General features: G+C 44.5%; 1 protein-coding gene across 1 annotated transcript; it reads left to right on the top strand.

The window, feature by feature from the left end:
- The first annotated feature begins 5,480 nt into the window (after positions 1-5,480).
- On the top strand, positions 5,481-15,887 carry LOC120111741 (1-aminocyclopropane-1-carboxylate oxidase 1-like). Its single transcript, XM_039129623.1, has 4 exons — positions 5,481-5,647; positions 5,738-5,952; positions 6,172-6,359; positions 15,502-15,887. Exons 1-4 carry the CDS (start codon positions 5,546-5,548, stop codon positions 15,885-15,887), a joined length of 891 nt encoding a protein of 296 aa, XP_038985551.1. The 5' UTR covers positions 5,481-5,545.
- Positions 15,888-19,002: the final 3,115 nt, after the last annotated feature.

The raw sequence follows: 19,002 nt of genomic DNA, 5'->3' as shown, positions 1-19,002 counted from the left end.
CAAATTGAGATTGAGTTGTTAAGTCTTAAAAATGTCGGGCTCGATCAAATTTGCACAGTGGAAGCTTGTTGGAATGTTAGATAAAAGATTAAATACCTTCATTTGTTTGGGAATTAAGATATATAAAATTTCGAGGACGAAATTTTTTTTAAGAAAGAAAAAATGTAATTATTGGGTCCAGATAGGCCGACCTGAATCATAATCAATGGCCCATCTGGAGATCCAACGATGGTAGCTTCGGGAAGGAAGCTGTTGAGGTGGTTATAACTACCCAACAGTGGTCGTTCTCCCTCCCCCTTCCTTCCGATGAAGCTATAAAAGTCTATGGAGTCCTATAAGGGACTCCATCGACTACACTCTCACTACTCCTCATCCTTTTTCTTTCTGTGCAAAGGAGCCGAATCGGAAGTAGCGGTGCCGGAGGAGGAGGGATCTTCGGCTCGTCGCCGCACTGAGCTACCGGAGCGGACACAGTAGCATACGAGAAAAGCCTCACAGCTCCTTGAAGCTAGGTAAATTTTTTATCACCCTTGTTCATGAACTACATCCTGTCGATCTAGTGTAATAATTAAAAAAAGAAGAAGAGGAAGGGTGGAAGAATGGAAGATGAGGAGGAGGAAAGAAGGGGAAGAGCTTACCTAGAGTCCCCGGCCACGAATCTAGTACGGTGAACTCAGTCGCAGTTTTTCCTTGGTCGCGGCGAGTTCGGCTGCTACCATGGCCGCAGTGGTGGGTCCCTCCCCCACCGTAGTGGGGATGAAGGAGGAGCTGCTGGCTCCAACCACAGACTCCGCTGGCCTTCGACCGAAGCTGTGGTGGGCCAGAGGCCCCTTCTTCTTAAGTAGGGTGGTTTTGACCCCCATTTCCACCAAAGAACAGAGAGGGGGTCAGCCGCTATGGGCACGACCATAGGTTCGGCTGTGGGCGCCGCCGGTCGCGACCGATCTCTTCCGTGAGGAGGAGCTGCCTTCCTCCCTTCTGAAGAGAAGAAGGATGAAGAAGTGGGGATCAGCTGTCACAGGCCGAGCCGCGGGCGATGTCGGCCGGCCGCCGGCACCGCCGACCTCGGACCCGTCTCCCTCCCGAGCACTCTCGCGAGCCTCCTTGCTTCATGTGAGAAGAGGAGAAGAGGAGGAAGAGATCAGGAAAGGAAGGTTCGGGAAGGAAGAAGAGGAAAGAAGAAAAGAAGAAAGAAGAAAAAAATGTGGTGGGCTGAAATGGGCCTGATTTCGAGGTAGGCTTCAAATAAATTTGGCTTTAGAAGCCTGAGGCTGGGCTGGGCCTTGTCCGAGCCCAGTGTTTTTAAACCCAAAACTAATTGGGCTTGAAAAGTTGAATATAGTTTGAGGCTTGGTTCCCTTTAAATTAATTAGAACTGATAAGGTTTTATTATAAATTAACTAATTGTGTTTCTGGGCTTGAATACAAATGGGCCAGTAACTGAATCAGGCCAAGGGCTTGATCCAGAATCTGATTAAACTTCGGGTCTGATTGCAAATGGGCCCAGACCTGAACCAGAGGGCAATTAGGTCTAAACCAGAAGTGGAATTGGCTCAGACCTGAACCAGAAGCTGGATCAAACCTGAATCAGAGGTTGAATCAGGTTTGAACTAGAAGCTGGATCAGACGTGAACAGTAATTGAATCAAATCTGAGCCAGAAAATTGATTAGACCTGAACTACAAATAGGGTCAGACCCGAACCAGAAGGTGAACCAGACCTAAACCAAAAATTGAATCAAATCTAAGCCAGAAAATTAATTAGACCTGAACTAGAAGTAGGATCAGACCCGAACTAGAAGGTGAACCAGGTTTGAACCAGAAATTGAATCAAATCCGAACCAGAAAGTGGATTAGACCAAAACCAGAAATTGAATTGGGCCATGGGCCTGAACCAGAAATTAAATTAGGCTACGGACCCGAAAATAAAACTGAGTCCTATAGATGGGCTGTAAATGACTTTAAGATTATAAATAAATAGAATTTAAATGTGCAAGTGACATGTAATTTAATAATCTTGCTAGGGCATTTGATGAGTAAATTAAGGTAAGTAACCTGTCTTAATCTTATTATGGATCATGTATCACGTTTTATAAGATGAACAAGTATTATTTATGCAATTTGAATTGTGTACATGAATTGTGAAAAAAATAAGTAACCCTGATATAATCATATGTTTTATCAAATACATGTGACTATTTGATTATGAAATAATATATGATTATTTATGTTTTCACAAAATTAGGATAAAGCATATGTTAGCAAGTATTACATGATTTTAAATAGATGACATTTATCATAATTATCATGCTATGTATATAAATTTATGATGATATAGAAGTTGTACGAAATTTAAAGCTTTCAACATGATCATGAATTTTATTCATCATGATGCCATTATTCACTTTTCAATGTATATATGAGATAAGATTTTTTAATAAGTATAAAATACTTAAAAAAATAATATGGAAATAGATAGCTATCAAGTACACTATTTCCACAAAGATATATGATCTAACAAAGATAGGCAAGAAGCCTTTCCAATTTAATATAATTTTTGAATAGGAGCACACAAATGTAATTGCTCTAAAAGAAGGGCCATGAAATTGATTAAATAACTGAGATAATGCTTGTCAATACTGTTTACCATGTCAAGCAAGAGCAGAATAAGAAAAGGTCATCCCGTGGCACTTCATGGTCAAGGTAAAGAAAAGAATTTGTCCAGAATGGAACTCTCTATAAGAGAAAGTAGGGGCATTATGGGAAATTCACTCCATCTAATTAATAAAAGTCCCATCCCACCATCTCCCCTTCCAGTGAGTACCCAAGCAACAACTGCAACATTACGGCACAGCAGCCATTCAACCCCCTCCCTCGTTTTCTCTCTCTACCACCCAGGAGGGGAGAAGAAACCGAGAGGAGAAAATTAAAAGAATCTCCACCCTCCAAGAAGTCCATCTCCAATCCCCCTATCTTTCTTCCTGATGGCCCAGCTGGATCAGGAGTAATATGAGGGAAGGAAAACCAAGACCAAAACCAAAAAAGAGAAGGGATGAAAGATAAGAGTGGCTTCAGGCGTGTATCAAGCCAACCAAATCCCTCCTCTCTCTTTCTCTCTCTCTCCACCCAAAACAAAACTGTCGTCCCCAACTTCCCAAATTGCCCCTCTGCAGGCCAGGAAACTCTCCACCTCCCTTCCATCATGGGGGAAGACTCGTAGCCAGCTCCTGTTCCCGTTTTTATATGGAGCCTTTGCTTCCTTTTGGTCATGCCTCCCGGAGGCTTTTCATTGGCTCGAGGCCTTAGGCGACCGCCTCGGTCGCCTAACACTCGGACCGGCCCTGCCTGCAGCGAAAGCAACTAGTTCCTTCGGTAGCTATTTAAGCTGTTTCGCTCGGACACCTTCTTTATAGGTGAGGGGGGTACTTCGATCGGCTTTTCTTCTTCAGTTAGGTATTATTGCGGATCAATCAATTGAGGAACCAAGGGTTACTTACTGAGCTTTAGCTCACACCAATTTATTTATGTTCTTACAGATGAATAGAAGATGCTAGAAATAAGGAGTGTGACATGCTTTAGGGTTATCGAAAAAATAAAATATTAAATGTTGATATTTTTAGACGTTCTGTAATCATTCCTTATTGATGAAATATTTGATGAGATTCATGAATTCAATTGGTCATAATTGATTTGAAGTTTTGAAGTAGCTGTGTGTTATTATATGCTTAAGTTTGCAATAGCACGGTTATGTTATGAACTAAATTTGGGGCGTGAATGGACGGATGTCAAACCGCAGAGTAGCAATAAACCACCGAAGTTGAAGGATTTTTGTTGGTTTGCTTACAGTCGGCGTCGGCGCTGTCTAGTTTTGACCCCCAGTTAATTCCCAATGAGTTTCTTGTTCGAACGATTGAATTCACATCAAACTGCTTGCGTAAGAGAAGGAAAAAAGAGCAACTTATGTCAATGTCGATTAGTGCCGATGATGAAACATGGGAACCGATATTTGGATCTTGGCAAAAGTAGGGATAGCGAATCTAGAGGAAATGTAAGCAAGATCTATGATAATTTCAGTCGCCGACAAGCGGCACCGAGCAATACTGAAAGCGGCAAGAAGCTCTAAACGTACACATTAAAAAAGAAAACAATAACTTGAAGTTGAATCCATCTATTATATCTGATTGCCTTCAGCCGATAGGTCTCAGCAAGTAAGAGCTAGCATTAATATTTAAGTTTTTTAGCAATGCTCTCAACTTCAGAACCTAAGGGGAACCTTAAGATTTGTACGGCTTAACGAAATCCAATGACAAAAGCACAATCCCAGGTGAAAATAAAAGGAGCACGCGACATGGGCCATTATTACATCTGAGCGTCAGAGTTTCCCGTGGGTGCCGTCAACAACGGATTTTTATGCCGCCCAGTGGAAAAGAAGAAGGAAGTTCATGGTCTTCCCCTGGTTTGCAGTAAGGAGTCCGAGGATTAGTTAGAGAGGTAAATTATTGAGTAGGACAGGTCAAGGAACAAACATTGTGTCACGCCCCGCCTCTGCGGGGAAGTTGCGGCATCCAGTACCCGGGAGCCATATAAGAAAGAACATAGAATTTTTCTGCCAGATATTATCTGATTTCGGAGTCCACATGTGCACCGCACGCATCGCTCAGATTTCTTTCTAGTTTTGTTTTCCACCAAAAACGCGTCTGTAGGATTTAGAGACACTCGCTTAATATGCTTAGGCTCTGAAACGAGTCTTTACGATGTAGGACTATTGGGTCTCACACCCTTCTCACCATCGGACAAGAGCCGTCCTTGGCTCTGATACCAAATGTTACGTCCCCGCCTCCGTAAGGCACGTGCGGCACCCAGTGCCCACGTGGGGGCTATATGAGGGGGGAATACGGAGCTTCCCTACCAAATATTGTCCGGTTTCGGAGCCCGCACGCACGCCGCACGTACCGCTCAGACCCCTCTCCAGTTTTGTTTTTCACCCAAAATACGTCTGCGAGATTTGGAGACACTCGCCTCATATGCCTAAGCTCTGCAAAGATTCCACCCGCCTCATATGTCCAGGCTCTGGAAAGACTCTTTACAGAGCCTGGATATATGAAGCGGGTGTCTCCAAATTCTGCATACGCGTTTTGGATGGAAAATAAAATTGGAGAGAGGTCTGAGCGGTGCATGCGGCGCGCGTGCAGGCTTCGGAACGGGACAAAGAACAGTGCACATGCATGGGAAGAGTAAGGTAAGGCGAACACTTGGATTGATTTCAAAGAAATCGGACAAAAAAATGGTTTTTTTTTTTAAAAAATTCCAGGCCACACGTCTATGGTGAAAAGTACCTGGACATCATTACAATGCCATATTACCCTAGTCAAAGCAAAGTGCATGTCCCCTCAAATCTACCGCTTCGTTCCTGCTCCCAGTTATTCTTACGATATTGGCTCCTATAAATATGGCTTTGGGGTGTGCCTGCTAAGTGCGTAAAGTTGGCTTGAGAAGCGTGGCTACTGAGTTAGAATATCTCTTGAGCTACCAGGCAGCGTTGGAGGAATGGAGATCCCAGTAATCAACCTAGGAGAGATGGAGGGAGAAAGGAAGAGCAAAACAATGTCACTTCTCCACGAGGCATGCGAGAAGTGGGGGTTCTTCTGGGTAAGTGAGAGAGAAGTGGAACTTTCTGTTTTCTTTTTTACGTTTTTACAGTCATTCTGTGATAATTTTGCATCGATGACTGGATGGCAGATCGATAACCATGGGATTGATGAAGAATTGATGGATAAGGTCAAGGGACTGGTGAACCAGCACTACGAGAGGAGCATGAAGGAAAGCTTCTACAGTTCAGAGCGGGCAAAAGAGTTGGGGCCTAATATCAAAGCCTCTGATGTTGACTGGGAGTGCGGCTTCTTTTATCGCCATCAACCGGACTCGAACGTCAACGACATTCCTGAACTACTTCGGTGAGTCTCTGGTAGTACCCAGAGCTCTATTTTTCCCATAAGATAACAGGAGACACATTCTACAACCTAACAGATTGATGCATCTCAGAAATAAGTCAGGATTAAAAATAAAATTGTACTACTAAAAACTCTAAATCCCCCTTCCGGGAAAAAAGCCAGCTCATTCTTATTGGTCATCGTATTAGAACTTTCGTTTTAACGATCCACTTGTTCGTGCAGTGAAGCAATGCAGGAATATGTTGCACAATTGATCAAGCTGGCTGAAAGGCTTGCAGAACTTCTGAGCGAGAACCTTGGGCTGGAGAAGGACTACTTGAAGAAGGCATTCTCGGAGCCGTTTGTCGGGACAAAGGTGGCAAAGTACCCAAAATGCTCTCAGCCAGAGATGGTAATGGGGCTCCGAAGCCACACCTGTGAAGACCCGAACTGAAGTCGGCAAGGAGTGCCGACTTCAGTTGGGTCATCGTGGTTTGCCCACGAAGACCACGCCGGCCGAACGGCCAGCGAGATCTCCGCACGCCCTTCCCCTCTCTCCCTCTCCCTCTCTCCCTCTCTCTCTCTCGCTCTTTCTCTTCTCTGAGAGCCCCAACCCTTGTTCCATTTCATTTTTCCTCCTCATTTTCCCCTCTTCTAGAGACGGTCGCCGGAGCCGTAGGCGTCGCCGGAGCCGCCATCGCCGCCGGAGAAGCCACTCGTCGACCGCCGGAGGTGAGAAAGACTACACATTTACTGTTTTATGGATTTAAGAGGGGAAAGAATAAGGTTAGGTTAATCAATTTCATGCCCTGTTTCGGAAAGACATTTTTTTTTTTTTGATCGACCGGCCGACGGTGGCCGGCCGAGGTCAATCCGGCCGAAATGGGTTCGGCCGGAGGTGGGTGACGGGGGGCCGGGCTTCCAGCCCCGGTCTCTCTCTCTTTCCTCCTTTTTTTCTTCCTCTCTCTCTCTCCTTCTTCTCTCTTTCTTCCCGTTCGGTGCCGCCTGTGAAGGTGGGGTAGCCGACGGCGGCTGGCCGAGCACGCCGCCGAGGACCACGGTCGGCCGCCGAGGGCCGACCACCAGCCACCTTCTTCTTCTTCTTCTTCTTCTTCTCCTTCTTCCTCTTCTTCTTCTTCCTCTTCTTCTTCTTCTTCCGCCGGCTGGGTGTTTTCCTTGCATCATTTTCTGTGCCCTGTTGGTGTCTCAAACCAGGCACAGATGAGCTTTGGGTGTTTCCTTTGCATCGAAATCCGTGCCTTAAGGGTGAACCAGACTTTGAACCGGGTTTAAATTGTGAACCGGTTCCACCTATTCCATGAATGGGTTTTGTTATGGTCTGATCAGACCTGGTTTGGGTTGGGCTAGGGGTCTGTGTTGGGCTGAGTCGGGCCAAATTGGAACTGTGGGCTGGTTTGGGTTGGGCTCGAAATCTGATCCGGACCTGTTATCTGGTTTGGCTCAATTGGGCTTAATCTGTGTTGGGCCACGATTGACTTGAGTTTAAAGGATCCTGATTTTAGAGTCTATGTTTGATCTTAGGGGCCCATTCTTGGATCTATGAACTTAAGGGTTTAAGGGATTAGAAATAGTTTAAATTATATTTCTTAGTTAATTAAATAATTAAAGTTTGTGTTTTAACCAGGGGTTCGTGATATCTATGGCAGGAATTTTTAAGCGATCCCAGGTAGGTGACCTATTGCTTTAAAGTAGAATTTTAACATGGATCTTGCATATGTCGATGTTATGATTTATTATTGGCATTATGTTTAGAATTAAAATTAAATATTTAATTTCATAAATTGTTATGCGCTTTACTGTGAGGAGTATGATTATGATTTTGATATAGAAAGTTGATTTATTGATTTTCAAAATCCGCGTGACTATAGTCTAGACCCCGCCAATGGGATGATACGTTGGCCCTGTCGACTTGTACTGAGGAACTAGTTCCGACACCGCGACCACCGGTGATAGAATAGTGGCGGCACAGGGGTGCGTTTTGCTCTTCGGAGCGGCTCGGTGGAGCGTGAGTTTGGCACCAGGGGGTGCGGCACAGTGGTGCGTTGGCTCAGTGGAGCGGCTCTTCGGAGAGTTGTATTGGCACTTCGGTGTAACCATGCCACTGGGTGATGTGGCCGTAGTCATGCGGTTGAGTTATTTTGAGTCTCGGATTGGGTTTACAGATTATTGTGTGGATTTTTGGATTTATGTGTTTAGCTGCTTTATATGCATTATGACATGTTATATGATGACTTTATTGCATGATGTCGCCTACTGAGCTGTTAGCTCACTCCTACTATTTACATTTTTGCAGGTGATGATATATGAATATGGGGATTACGGGACGGAGTGATCATGATGTAGTTAGCTAGTGGATATAGACTTTCTCTTTTGACTTATGTATATATGGACATTTGATCTAAAAACTGGAATTTATTTTTAATTAGTTATTAATAGTTGATCTGATTTATCTGCCTTGCGTGCCTGCGGGTTCCGCCCTGTAGGTGCGCGGCGTCTGCTCGCGCCCCGGGCCCCGGGTTCGGGGCGTGACAGATTTAGTGGTATCAGAGCTTAGGTTAACGATCATTAGGGACATCAGAACAAAAGAACAATAACTAATGAAAACCCTAGGAGCATAGGGACATATGTGAGGAAATAAGAGTGGGGTAGTAAACTCATAGGATGATTTTTGACTTAACCCTAACTTGTGGTATTATGTCTGTATCAGGATGCCGCCCCGCCGTGCTCGTGTACCACCTCGTCGTCTGATTGAGACGATGGGAGATGATCCGGCGACTCCTCGCCCAGCTGAGCGAGTTCAGGAAGAGGAGATTGCTCCGACAGTTTTAGACCGATCAGAACAGGATCAGGCGGGAGGATCGACCCCAGTATTGGAACTGGTCAGGGAGGTGATTGGGCTGGTCAGACAGCAGAGGGACCCACAGCCACAGCATCCCTCTGCTAGCTCGTCGGATCAGGGGAGGAGCATTGCAGAATTCCGGAAGTTGGCTCCTCCGGCCTTCAAGGGAACCACAGATCCCCAGGAGGCCGAACACTGGCTAGACGAGATGGAGAAGGCCTTCAGGGCCATGGGATGCACCGAGGAGGAGAGAGTCATATATGCTACTTATATGCTCCAGGACCGGGCACACCACTGGTGGGAGTCAGTGGAGCGGACCATGATACAGGATATCGGGACTGTGACTTGGGCTGGATTTCGGACGGCTTTTTATTCCAAATATTTTCCGTCCAGCCGTGTCAGAGAGTTGGAGAGAGAGTTCCTGAGTCTCTCTCAGGGGAGTATGTCAGTTGAGGATTACGAGGCAGAGTTCGATAGATTGTCTCGTTTTGCACCCTCCCTCGTCCAGGACCCTATAGCCAGGATGAGTAGATTTGAGGAGGGATTGAGACCCCACCTGCGTCGAGGCTTGGCTGCTGTTCATTGGACCGACTATGATGATCTTGTAGACAGAGCGAAGAATATGGAGATTATCTGGAAAGAGACGCAGGAAGCACATAAAGGGAGGCTGAAGAGGGCCAGAGATTCTGATTCGGATAGTGAGCGGCATGTACGTCGACCCGTGCAGATCCGTCACGGAGCAGGACAGCGAGCTCCACCTGGGAGGACTGCACCAGAGCACCGGGTGATATCAGGAACCTGTTATTTTTGCAGTCAGATTGGACACAAGGCCATTGATTGTCCCCGGAGACTGCCCAGGGTTGGAGCATGTTACAGATGTGGCCAACAGGGCCACAAGATGGCTCAGTGTCCTCAGACCCAGTCTAGGACTATTGTCTGTTATGGGTGTGGTCAGCCGGGCCACAGGATTTCTAGTTGTCCCCGGGCCGGATTTGTGCAGAGGCCACCGAGCGCTAGGGCTCCTCAGCGGCAGATTCCCCCTGATCCAGCACAGATTTCTCAGCCAGCCGCTCCCAGACAGCAGACAGGAGGAGGGTCTCGCACCCAGGGACGGGTATATGCACTGACACAGCAGGATGCTCAGGCATCCAACACGGCAGTGACAGGTACCTTATTAGTACATTCTACTTATGCATATGCACTATTCGACTCAGGGGCCACACACTCTTTTATTTCATCTACATATGTGCATAAGCATGATATATTTTGCTCACCCTTGGAGAGGGAATTATGTGTGAGTACCCCAGCTGGGGGTAAGATGATCACTTCACTGATATGCAAGTCTTGCCCAGTAATTGTAGAGGGTAGAGACTTGAAAGCTGACCTTATTGTCATGGACTTACATGAATTTGATTTAATTCTGGGTATGGATTGGTTAGCTATATATCACGCTACCATTGACTGCTTCTCGAAGCGGGTGACTTTCCGAATCCCTGACATTGAAGAGTTTTATTTTGTGGGTGATGGAGGGTGTGTCTCCTCTCAGATAGTGGCAGCCTTACAGGGTATTCGGTCTCTCAGGAAGGGGTGCTCTGTGTATATGGCGGCCGTCATGGATTCTGAGCAGTCGGAACAGAAAATTGAAGACATACCCGTGGTCAGGGAATACCCTGATGTTTTTCCTGATGAGCTTCCTGGTTTACCACCAGTTAGAGAGGTAGAATTTGCCATTGATCTAAACCCTGGTACGGCACCCATATCTAGACCTCCTTACAGAATGGCCCCGGCTGAACTAAAAGAACTGAAGGAACAGTTACAGGAGCTATTGGATCTGGGTTTCATTCGACCCAGTGTCTCTCCTTGGGGTGCACCAGTGTTATTTGTGAGGAAGAAGGACGGCAGTATGAGGCTATGCATTGATTTCCGGGAAATTAACAAAGTGACTATCAAGAACAGGTACCTCCTGCCCCGGATTGATGACTTGTTTGATCAGCTTCAGGGTGCCCAGGTGTTTTCAAAGATTGATCTGCGATCTGGATATCATCAGTTGAGGATAAAGGAGTCTGATATAGCCAAGACTGCCTTCCGCACCAGATATGGCCATTATGAGTATCTGGTGATGCCTTTCGGGTTGACAAATGCTCCAGCTGCATTTATGGATCTGATGAATAGGGTATTTAAACCTTTCTTGGACAAATTTGTAATTGTGTTTATTGATGACATTTTAATCTATTCCAAGAGTCATACTGAGCATGAGCAACACTTGAAAATTGTTTTGAAAATTTTGAGACAGAATCAATTGTATGGGAAACTGAAGAAATGTCAGTTCTGGCTGGATCAGGTGATGTTCTTGGGGCATGTGGTATCTAAAGAAGGAATTATGGTTGACCCGAAGAAGATCGAAGCTGTAGTTGACTGGAGCAGACCGACAAATGTATCAGAGATCCGCAGTTTTCTTGGATTAGCCGGCTATTACAGAAGATTTGTAGAAGGCTTCTCTAGTATTGCTGGGCCCTTGACTCGACTCACTCGCAAAGGAGTGAAATTCGAGTGGTCAGATCAGTGTGAGAAGAGCTTCGAGGAATTGAAGCGCCGGCTAGTGTCAGCACCTATTTTGACTCTGCCAGTCACGGGTGTTGATTATATTATTTACAGTGATGCCTCCAAGAAGGGTTTGGGCTGTGTGCTGATGCAGAATGGAAAAGTTATTGCCTACGCCTCTAGACAGCTCAAGCCTTATGAAGAAAATTATCCCACTCATGATCTTGAGCTTGCAGCTGTGGTGTTTGCTTTAAAGATATGGAGGCACTATTTGTATGGAGAGACATGTCAGGTATATACTGATCATAAAAGCCTGAAATATCTCTTTACTCAAAAAGAGCTGAACATGAGACAGAGGAGGTGGTTGGAGTTGTTAAAAGATTATGATCTGACTATCCACTATCACCCTGGAAAGGCAAATGTAGTAGCAGATGCACTGAGCCGGAAATCTTCAGGGAATATTGCAGCCTTGATTACTACTCAGAAGGATATTCTGGAAGATCTGAGGAGAGCAGAGATAGAGGTGTATCTACATGAGGCTACTATGAAATTGGCAAACTTGCGAGTCCAGCCTACACTTATTGATAGAATTAAGGCAGCGCAAGTTGATGACCCTCGACTCCAGAAGATCAGGAAAGATATCGAGTCTGGTACACAGTCAGATTTCCGTATACATGAAGATGGCTCTTTGAGGTTTATTAACAGAGTCTGTGTTCCAGAAAATCCTGGTCTGAAGAAGGAAATCATGGATGAAGCTCACAGTACGGGATATACAGTGCACCCAGGCAGTACCAAGATGTACAAGGATCTGAAAGCGGTGTTTTGGTGGAATAACATGAAGAGGGAGATTGCCCAGCATGTATCGCAATGCTTAACTTGTCAGCAAGTTAAGATTGAGCATCAGAGACCAGCAGGTATGCTACAGCCTCTGCCGATTCCAGAGTGGAAATGGGAGCATATCACTATGGATTTCGTATCAGGACTACCTCGTACCCTTAGAGGTCATGATTCAGTCTGGGTGATCGTAGACAGACTGACCAAAACAGCTCATTTTCTGGCAATCAAGACTGGGATGACACTGGAGAAGCTGGCAGAATTATATATCGAGCAGATAGTACGGCTGCACGGAGTTCCAGTATCCATTGTATCAGACAGAGATTCCCGGTTTGTGGCACATTTTTGGGGCAGCTTGCACAGAGCTTTAGGGACCACCCTTAGCTTCAGTACAGCCTTTCATCCACAGACAGATGGACAGTCTGAGAGGACCATCCAGATTCTAGAGGATATGCTGAGAGCCTGCTCTATTGATATGAGGGGCTCTTGGGATCATCACTTGTCACTGGTAGAGTTTGCTTATAATAATAGTTACCAGGCAAGCATACAGATGGCTCCTTATGAGGCTCTATATGGTAGGAAGTGCAGATCGCCTATCTGTTGGGATGATGTGGGGGAGAGGAAGATCTTGGGTCCAGAGATGGTGCAGCAGACAGTGGAAAAGATTCAGTTGATCAGAGAACGACTCCGAGCAGCTCAGAGTAGACAGAAAAGCTATGCAGATATCAGGAGGCGGGAATTGGAATTTCAGGTCGGAGATCATGTGTTCCTCAGAGTATCCCCTTCTAAAGGGATCATGCGGTTTGGAGTTCGAGGCAAGCTCAGTCCGAGATATGTGGGACCCTTCGAGATTCTCGAGAGAGTTGGATCTGTTGCTTATAGACTGGCACTTCCACCTGCTCTATCGGGAGTTCATTCTGTATTTCATGTCTCCATGCTGAGGAAGTATATTGCTGATCCAAATCATGTGATTGATGTGGCACCTTTGCAGCTTCGCGCCGATCTTACATATGTGGAGCAGCCTGTCCGTATAGTGGATAGGAAGGACCAAGTCTTGAGAAGACGCACTATCCCATATGTCAAGGTCCAGTGGAGCAATCATAGTGAGAGAGAAGCCACCTGGGAGCTGGAGGAGGAGATGAGAGAAAAGTATCCAGCCTTGTTCTCGGATTGAGGTATGTTTTTAATTTCGAGGACGAAATTTCTTTTTAGTTGGTTAGAGTGTGAAGACCCGAACTGAAGTCGGCAAGGAGTGCCGACTTCAGTTGGGTCATCGTGGTTTGCCCACGAAGACCACGCCGGCCGAACGGCCAGCGAGATCTCCGCACGCCCTTCCCCTCTCTCCCTCTCCCTCTCTCCCTCTCTCTCTCTCGCTCTTTCTCTTCTCTGAGAGCCCCAACCCTTGTTCCATTTCATTTTTCCTCCTCATTTTCCCCTCTTCTAGAGACGGTCGCCGGAGCCGTAGGCGTCGCCGGAGCCGCCATCGCCGCCGGAGAAGCCACTCGTCGACCGCCGGAGGTGAGAAAGACTACACATTTACTGTTTTATGGATTTAAGAGGGGAAAGAATAAGGTTAGGTTAATCAATTTCATGCCCTGTTTCGGAAAGACATTTTTTTTTTTTTGATCGACCGGCCGACGGTGGCCGGCCGAGGTCAATCCGGCCGAAATGGGTTCGGCCGGAGGTGGGTGACGGGGGGCCGGGCTTCCAGCCCCGGTCTCTCTCTCTTTCCTCCTTTTTTTCTTCCTCTCTCTCTCTCCTTCTTCTCTCTTTCTTCCCGTTCGGTGCCGCCTGTGAAGGTGGGGTAGCCGACGGCGGCTGGCCGAGCACGCCGCCGAGGACCACGGTCGGCCGCCGAGGGCCGACCACCAGCCACCTTCTTCTTCTTCTTCTTCTTCTTCTCCTTCTTCCTCTTCTTCTTCTTCCTCTTCTTCTTCTTCTTCCGCCGGCTGGGTGTTTTCCTTGCATCATTTTCTGTGCCCTGTTGGTGTCTCAAACCAGGCACAGATGAGCTTTGGGTGTTTCCTTTGCATCGAAATCCGTGCCTTAAGGGTGAACCAGACTTTGAACCGGGTTTAAATTGTGAACCGGTTCCACCTATTCCATGAATGGGTTTTGTTATGGTCTGATCAGACCTGGTTTGGGTTGGGCTAGGGGTCTGTGTTGGGCTGAGTCGGGCCAAATTGGAACTGTGGGCTGGTTTGGGTTGGGCTCGAAATCTGATCCGGACCTGTTATCTGGTTTGGCTCAATTGGGCTTAATCTGTGTTGGGCCACGATTGACTTGAGTTTAAAGGATCCTGATTTTAGAGTCTATGTTTGATCTTAGGGGCCCATTCTTGGATCTATGAACTTAAGGGTTTAAGGGATTAGAAATAGTTTAAATTATATTTCTTAGTTAATTAAATAATTAAAGTTTGTGTTTTAACCAGGGGTTCGTGATATCTATGGCAGGAATTTTTAAGCGATCCCAGGTAGGTGACCTATTGCTTTAAAGTAGAATTTTAACATGGATCTTGCATATGTCGATGTTATGATTTATTATTGGCATTATGTTTAGAATTAAAATTAAATATTTAATTTCATAAATTGTTATGCGCTTTACTGTGAGGAGTATGATTATGATTTTGATATAGAAAGTTGATTTATTGATTTTCAAAATCCGCGTGACTATAGTCTAGACCCCGCCAATGGGATGATACGTTGGCCCTGTCGACTTGTACTGAGGAACTAGTTCCGACACCGCGACCACCGGTGATAGAATAGTGGCGGCACAGGGGTGCGTTTTGCTCTTCGGAGCGGCTCGGTGGAGCGTGAGTTTGGCACCAGGGGGTGCGGCACAGTGGTGCGTTGGCTCAGTGGAGCGGCTCTTCGGAGAGTTGTATTGGCACTTCGGTGTAACCATGCCACTGGGTGATGTGGCCGTAGTCATGCGGTTGAGTTATTTTGAGTCTCGGATTGGGTTTACAGATTATTGTGTGGATTTTTGGATTTATGTGTTTAGCTGCTTTATATGCATTATGACATGTTATATGATGACTTTATTGCATGATGTCGCCTACTGAGCTGTTAGCTCACTCCTACTATTTACATTTTTGCAGGTGATGATATATGAATATGGGGATTACGGGACGGAGTGATCATGATGTAGTTAGCTAGTGGATATAGACTTTCTCTTTTGACTTATGTATATATGGACATTTGATCTAAAAACTGGAATTTATTTTTAATTAGTTATTAATAGTTGATCTGATTTATCTGCCTTGCGTGCCTGCGGGTTCCGCCCTGTAGGTGCGCGGCGTCTGCTCGCGCCCCGGGCCCCGGGTTCGGGGCGTGACAACACCGATGCTGGTGGAATCATCCTATTGCTCCAGGATGACAAGGTCCCAGGTCTCGAGTTTTTAAAAGATGGGGAGTGGGTGGCGATACCTCCAACAGAAGGTTACAGAATCTTTGCGAACCTAGGTGATCAAGTGGAGGTGGTGAGCAATGGTACTTACAACAGTGTTCGTCACCAAGTCCTTGCTGAGAAAACTGGAAGCCGGTTATCGATTGCTACATTCTATAATCCCGGAGGTAATGCTGTCATTTCTCCGGCTTCCAGACTTCTTTATCCGAGCGGCTACCGTTTCCAAGACTACCTCAATTACTATTCCACCACTAAATTTTCAGACAAGGTCGCTAGGTTTCAAAATATAAAGGAGAAGCTTGTGTCATTACAGTAACAGGACTAGACTTGCAGTTGCTACTGAATAAGAAAATCTTCTTCCTAAAGTTTATGGTGGTATCATGCACTTGTAATTCGTGAGGTAGTATTTTCCAAATACTAGAGTGATATTTATAGTCTATGGATTCTGTTTTTGTTACAATAGTTGTTTTGAGTTAACAGTCCATGGAGAGCATCTTACCATCTATTGTTCTCTTGTTACTTTAGTGGAGTGGTTAATATAAATACCATGTTTGTTTGTCTGGTTTCTTTTGAAAAAAAAATAAATAAATCATTCTAGCAAATATATGAAATCAAATGCTCAAAAGTTACTGGTACATATCAGGTTGAATGCCAAGGATAAAATAATAATTATGTGGTCACCATTAGTGCTGTAGTGTCGTGAGCCCACCCTGCCAAACTTGTCAGCTGCCATAATCTTTAGATTTAACTACTTAACTACTTCGTAGAAATTTAGGTTGATTTGATCTAGATTTCTTTAGCAGGTTTGCAATCTTACGACCAATGGTAGATCCTAATATTTCATCAGCAAAAAGGTATTTGAGAGTGCAAAATGGAGAGTGCTCCTAGGTTGCTAGTCCAAAGACCCACTCGGTTGTGCCTTGACTGGAACAATCTATTAAAAGTGTAACTCACACTAACGAATCAGCTCAAGATGAACCCAAATCCTACTTCTATTAAACTTCCCTACTCAACATATGAACTGTTTTTGATCCAAATCTTAGCTTCTTCATGACATAGAGGAGATCTCTTTTTTGTTGGCCCATCCACATGATCATGACTGAGGTAACAATGTTTTATTTGGCCAGAGTACTTATCTCTTCTATTTCCCATCTAACAATGAAACAGAAATATGTCATACTCCTTCTGGTACCTTTCATCCAAAATGCCACACAAAAAGGGAAACGTGGCAAAACAGTGATCATCCTTCGAATCTTCCCTCCAGATATATGCCAACTTTCAAGTTCTTAGTGGTTCTTGCATTCATTCCAAGGACATTCTATTTGGGTTGAAAGAACGTATTTATCATGTTGTTAGAACATATTTCAGCCTATTATTCTCATGTTGTCGATCCGTGACAATGATCTGGGTTGTCTAGAAGGAGAGATGCTCGGATTTTTCTTAATAAGCAATCCTCTGCCACTTCTATTGCTTATACTAGTCTTCATAATTTCAATGAATGTTCTATTCTATGCAATAAAAAAATGTTACCAGCTTTCAGAAGAATTTGGAACAAAATCAAGAATATTTCTTACTCTCATCCAGTTGTCTGAATTTCATTCAGGTTCTTATTATTCATCCCTTTGTCTTTCTAACTGATCTTGTTCTCTCTTCTAAAATGTAAATTCTTTTATCTTTATTAATAAAAGCTAGGTGGCTCCTTTTAGCCTCCCTGTATCATCAAAAAAAAAAAAAACAAACAAACAAACATATCTTCTTATTACCTGCCATATGAATAACAAAAGATCAGACTATTAATTCCTTCACTGATCAAACCATGTAGTTACTATCCATGCTTTTTTTTTCTGAGTCGACTCATTATCTATGTTGTAGGATCAGTTTTTACAACTAATGTGTTGATTCAGATAGAGTGATAGATGAGACCATGCTAGGTAACAGAAAAAGAAAAGGAAAAAAAAAAAGACAATGTATAGGAATAGGAAAACCCGTTGTATTTGATACGTGATTACCAAATACACAAGAATTTGCATCATATGCAGTTTAATAGTTGGCTAAGCAAATTGATCGCTCAATAAATAATAGTTGGCTTCCATAAAAAAGAAAACATCTTATTAATATAAATCCAAATTCTGATTGGCAGATTCATTTGAAGTTTTGATTAGAAATATATAGTAGTTCAGCAATTTCTTAATTCTTTCGGCATCCATTAGTCAATCAATTAACCTAAAAGCTATGGAGATGACAATATATATATCTTCCAGCCATTGCTCATTTGTTTGTATGCGTCGCAGTTGACAGTGGATCTTAAGCTAATGACACATCTCAATATTTTCAACCTCCCATGCCCATGAAGCAAATAATATCTCCAAGAAGCTTTACTTTGAGCCATTTCAATCAAAATGTTTTGTTCTAAGGTGCACGTCCATAACTCATATATATATTAGCAAGCCTGTCAGGCTATTAGTAGTGCAACAGACCGCTCCATTATTGAACAGTAGTCCCGGCAACTTGGTTACCGGAACTAGTTCAACTGCATGGCAAGGGTTTATACTCGAGTTTAAATTGCTTCCGGCAACCCAAGTGTGGAAAAGTTAGAGTCAACTGTTCTCGGCAACCAATTAGAGTCAAGGAGTTCAGCTACAGAAAGGGGGGTTATACTCAGGTTTAAAATATGCAGGTGAACTGGTGTCGGCAACCAAAGTGCCGATACTAGTTCAACTAACACCAGGGCGCTATACTCCAGTTTGAATAGGTTCAGGCCCCTAAACAATTAGTCCCGGTAAGCAACTTGCCGAGGCTAGTTCTACTGCGGTGTTTATATTTACTGGAGTTTGAAATAGTTCCGGCATTTTCTTTTTCTTTTTCTTTTTTTTTTTTGGCAGGAAAAAGGATTAACATTATCTTGGAAATTGTACACTATGGAATCATCAGGTAGCTTAGAATCCCACAAGAAATCATGCTGTAACTTGTAAGCTTGCAGTCCTTCTGGTGAGCCAATCCGCAATGTTGTTGCCCCAGCACTCCAATTTACTACGTACAACATCTGGGTCAACTAGTCTCGGCACTTGCATTAAAGAGACTAATTCAGCTTCCACTTCATAGAAAACTTGTATTATAATAACTACCTTGGGCAGAGGTAGCTCCCAAGTTTGAAGTGTTTTGGTAACTCAACACCAAAACTAGTTCAAAATTGGCACATGAGATTATTTCATTCAATCCCCCATGGCAAGGGGTGATACTATCCAAGCAAGTCCTCAGTGACATTTTTCACTTAAATTTATATCTGCCGACTCAAAATCCATCAAATTTGCTGATGTTTAAGCATAACTTCATCAGCATGACAAATTGGTTGGGCAGCTTATTAGCAAGTGCAGAGCCTTGTATGAACAACACCAACTTCCTTCCCATGAACTTTCTGTACAGAAGCTACA

The sequence above is a fragment of the Phoenix dactylifera genome, chromosome 8 (genome assembly GCF_009389715.1).
Source record: "Phoenix dactylifera cultivar Barhee BC4 chromosome 8, palm_55x_up_171113_PBpolish2nd_filt_p, whole genome shotgun sequence".
NCBI lineage: Eukaryota > Viridiplantae > Streptophyta > Magnoliopsida > Arecales > Arecaceae > Phoenix > Phoenix dactylifera.
This window is presented reverse-complemented; position numbering and strand designations above follow the sequence as displayed.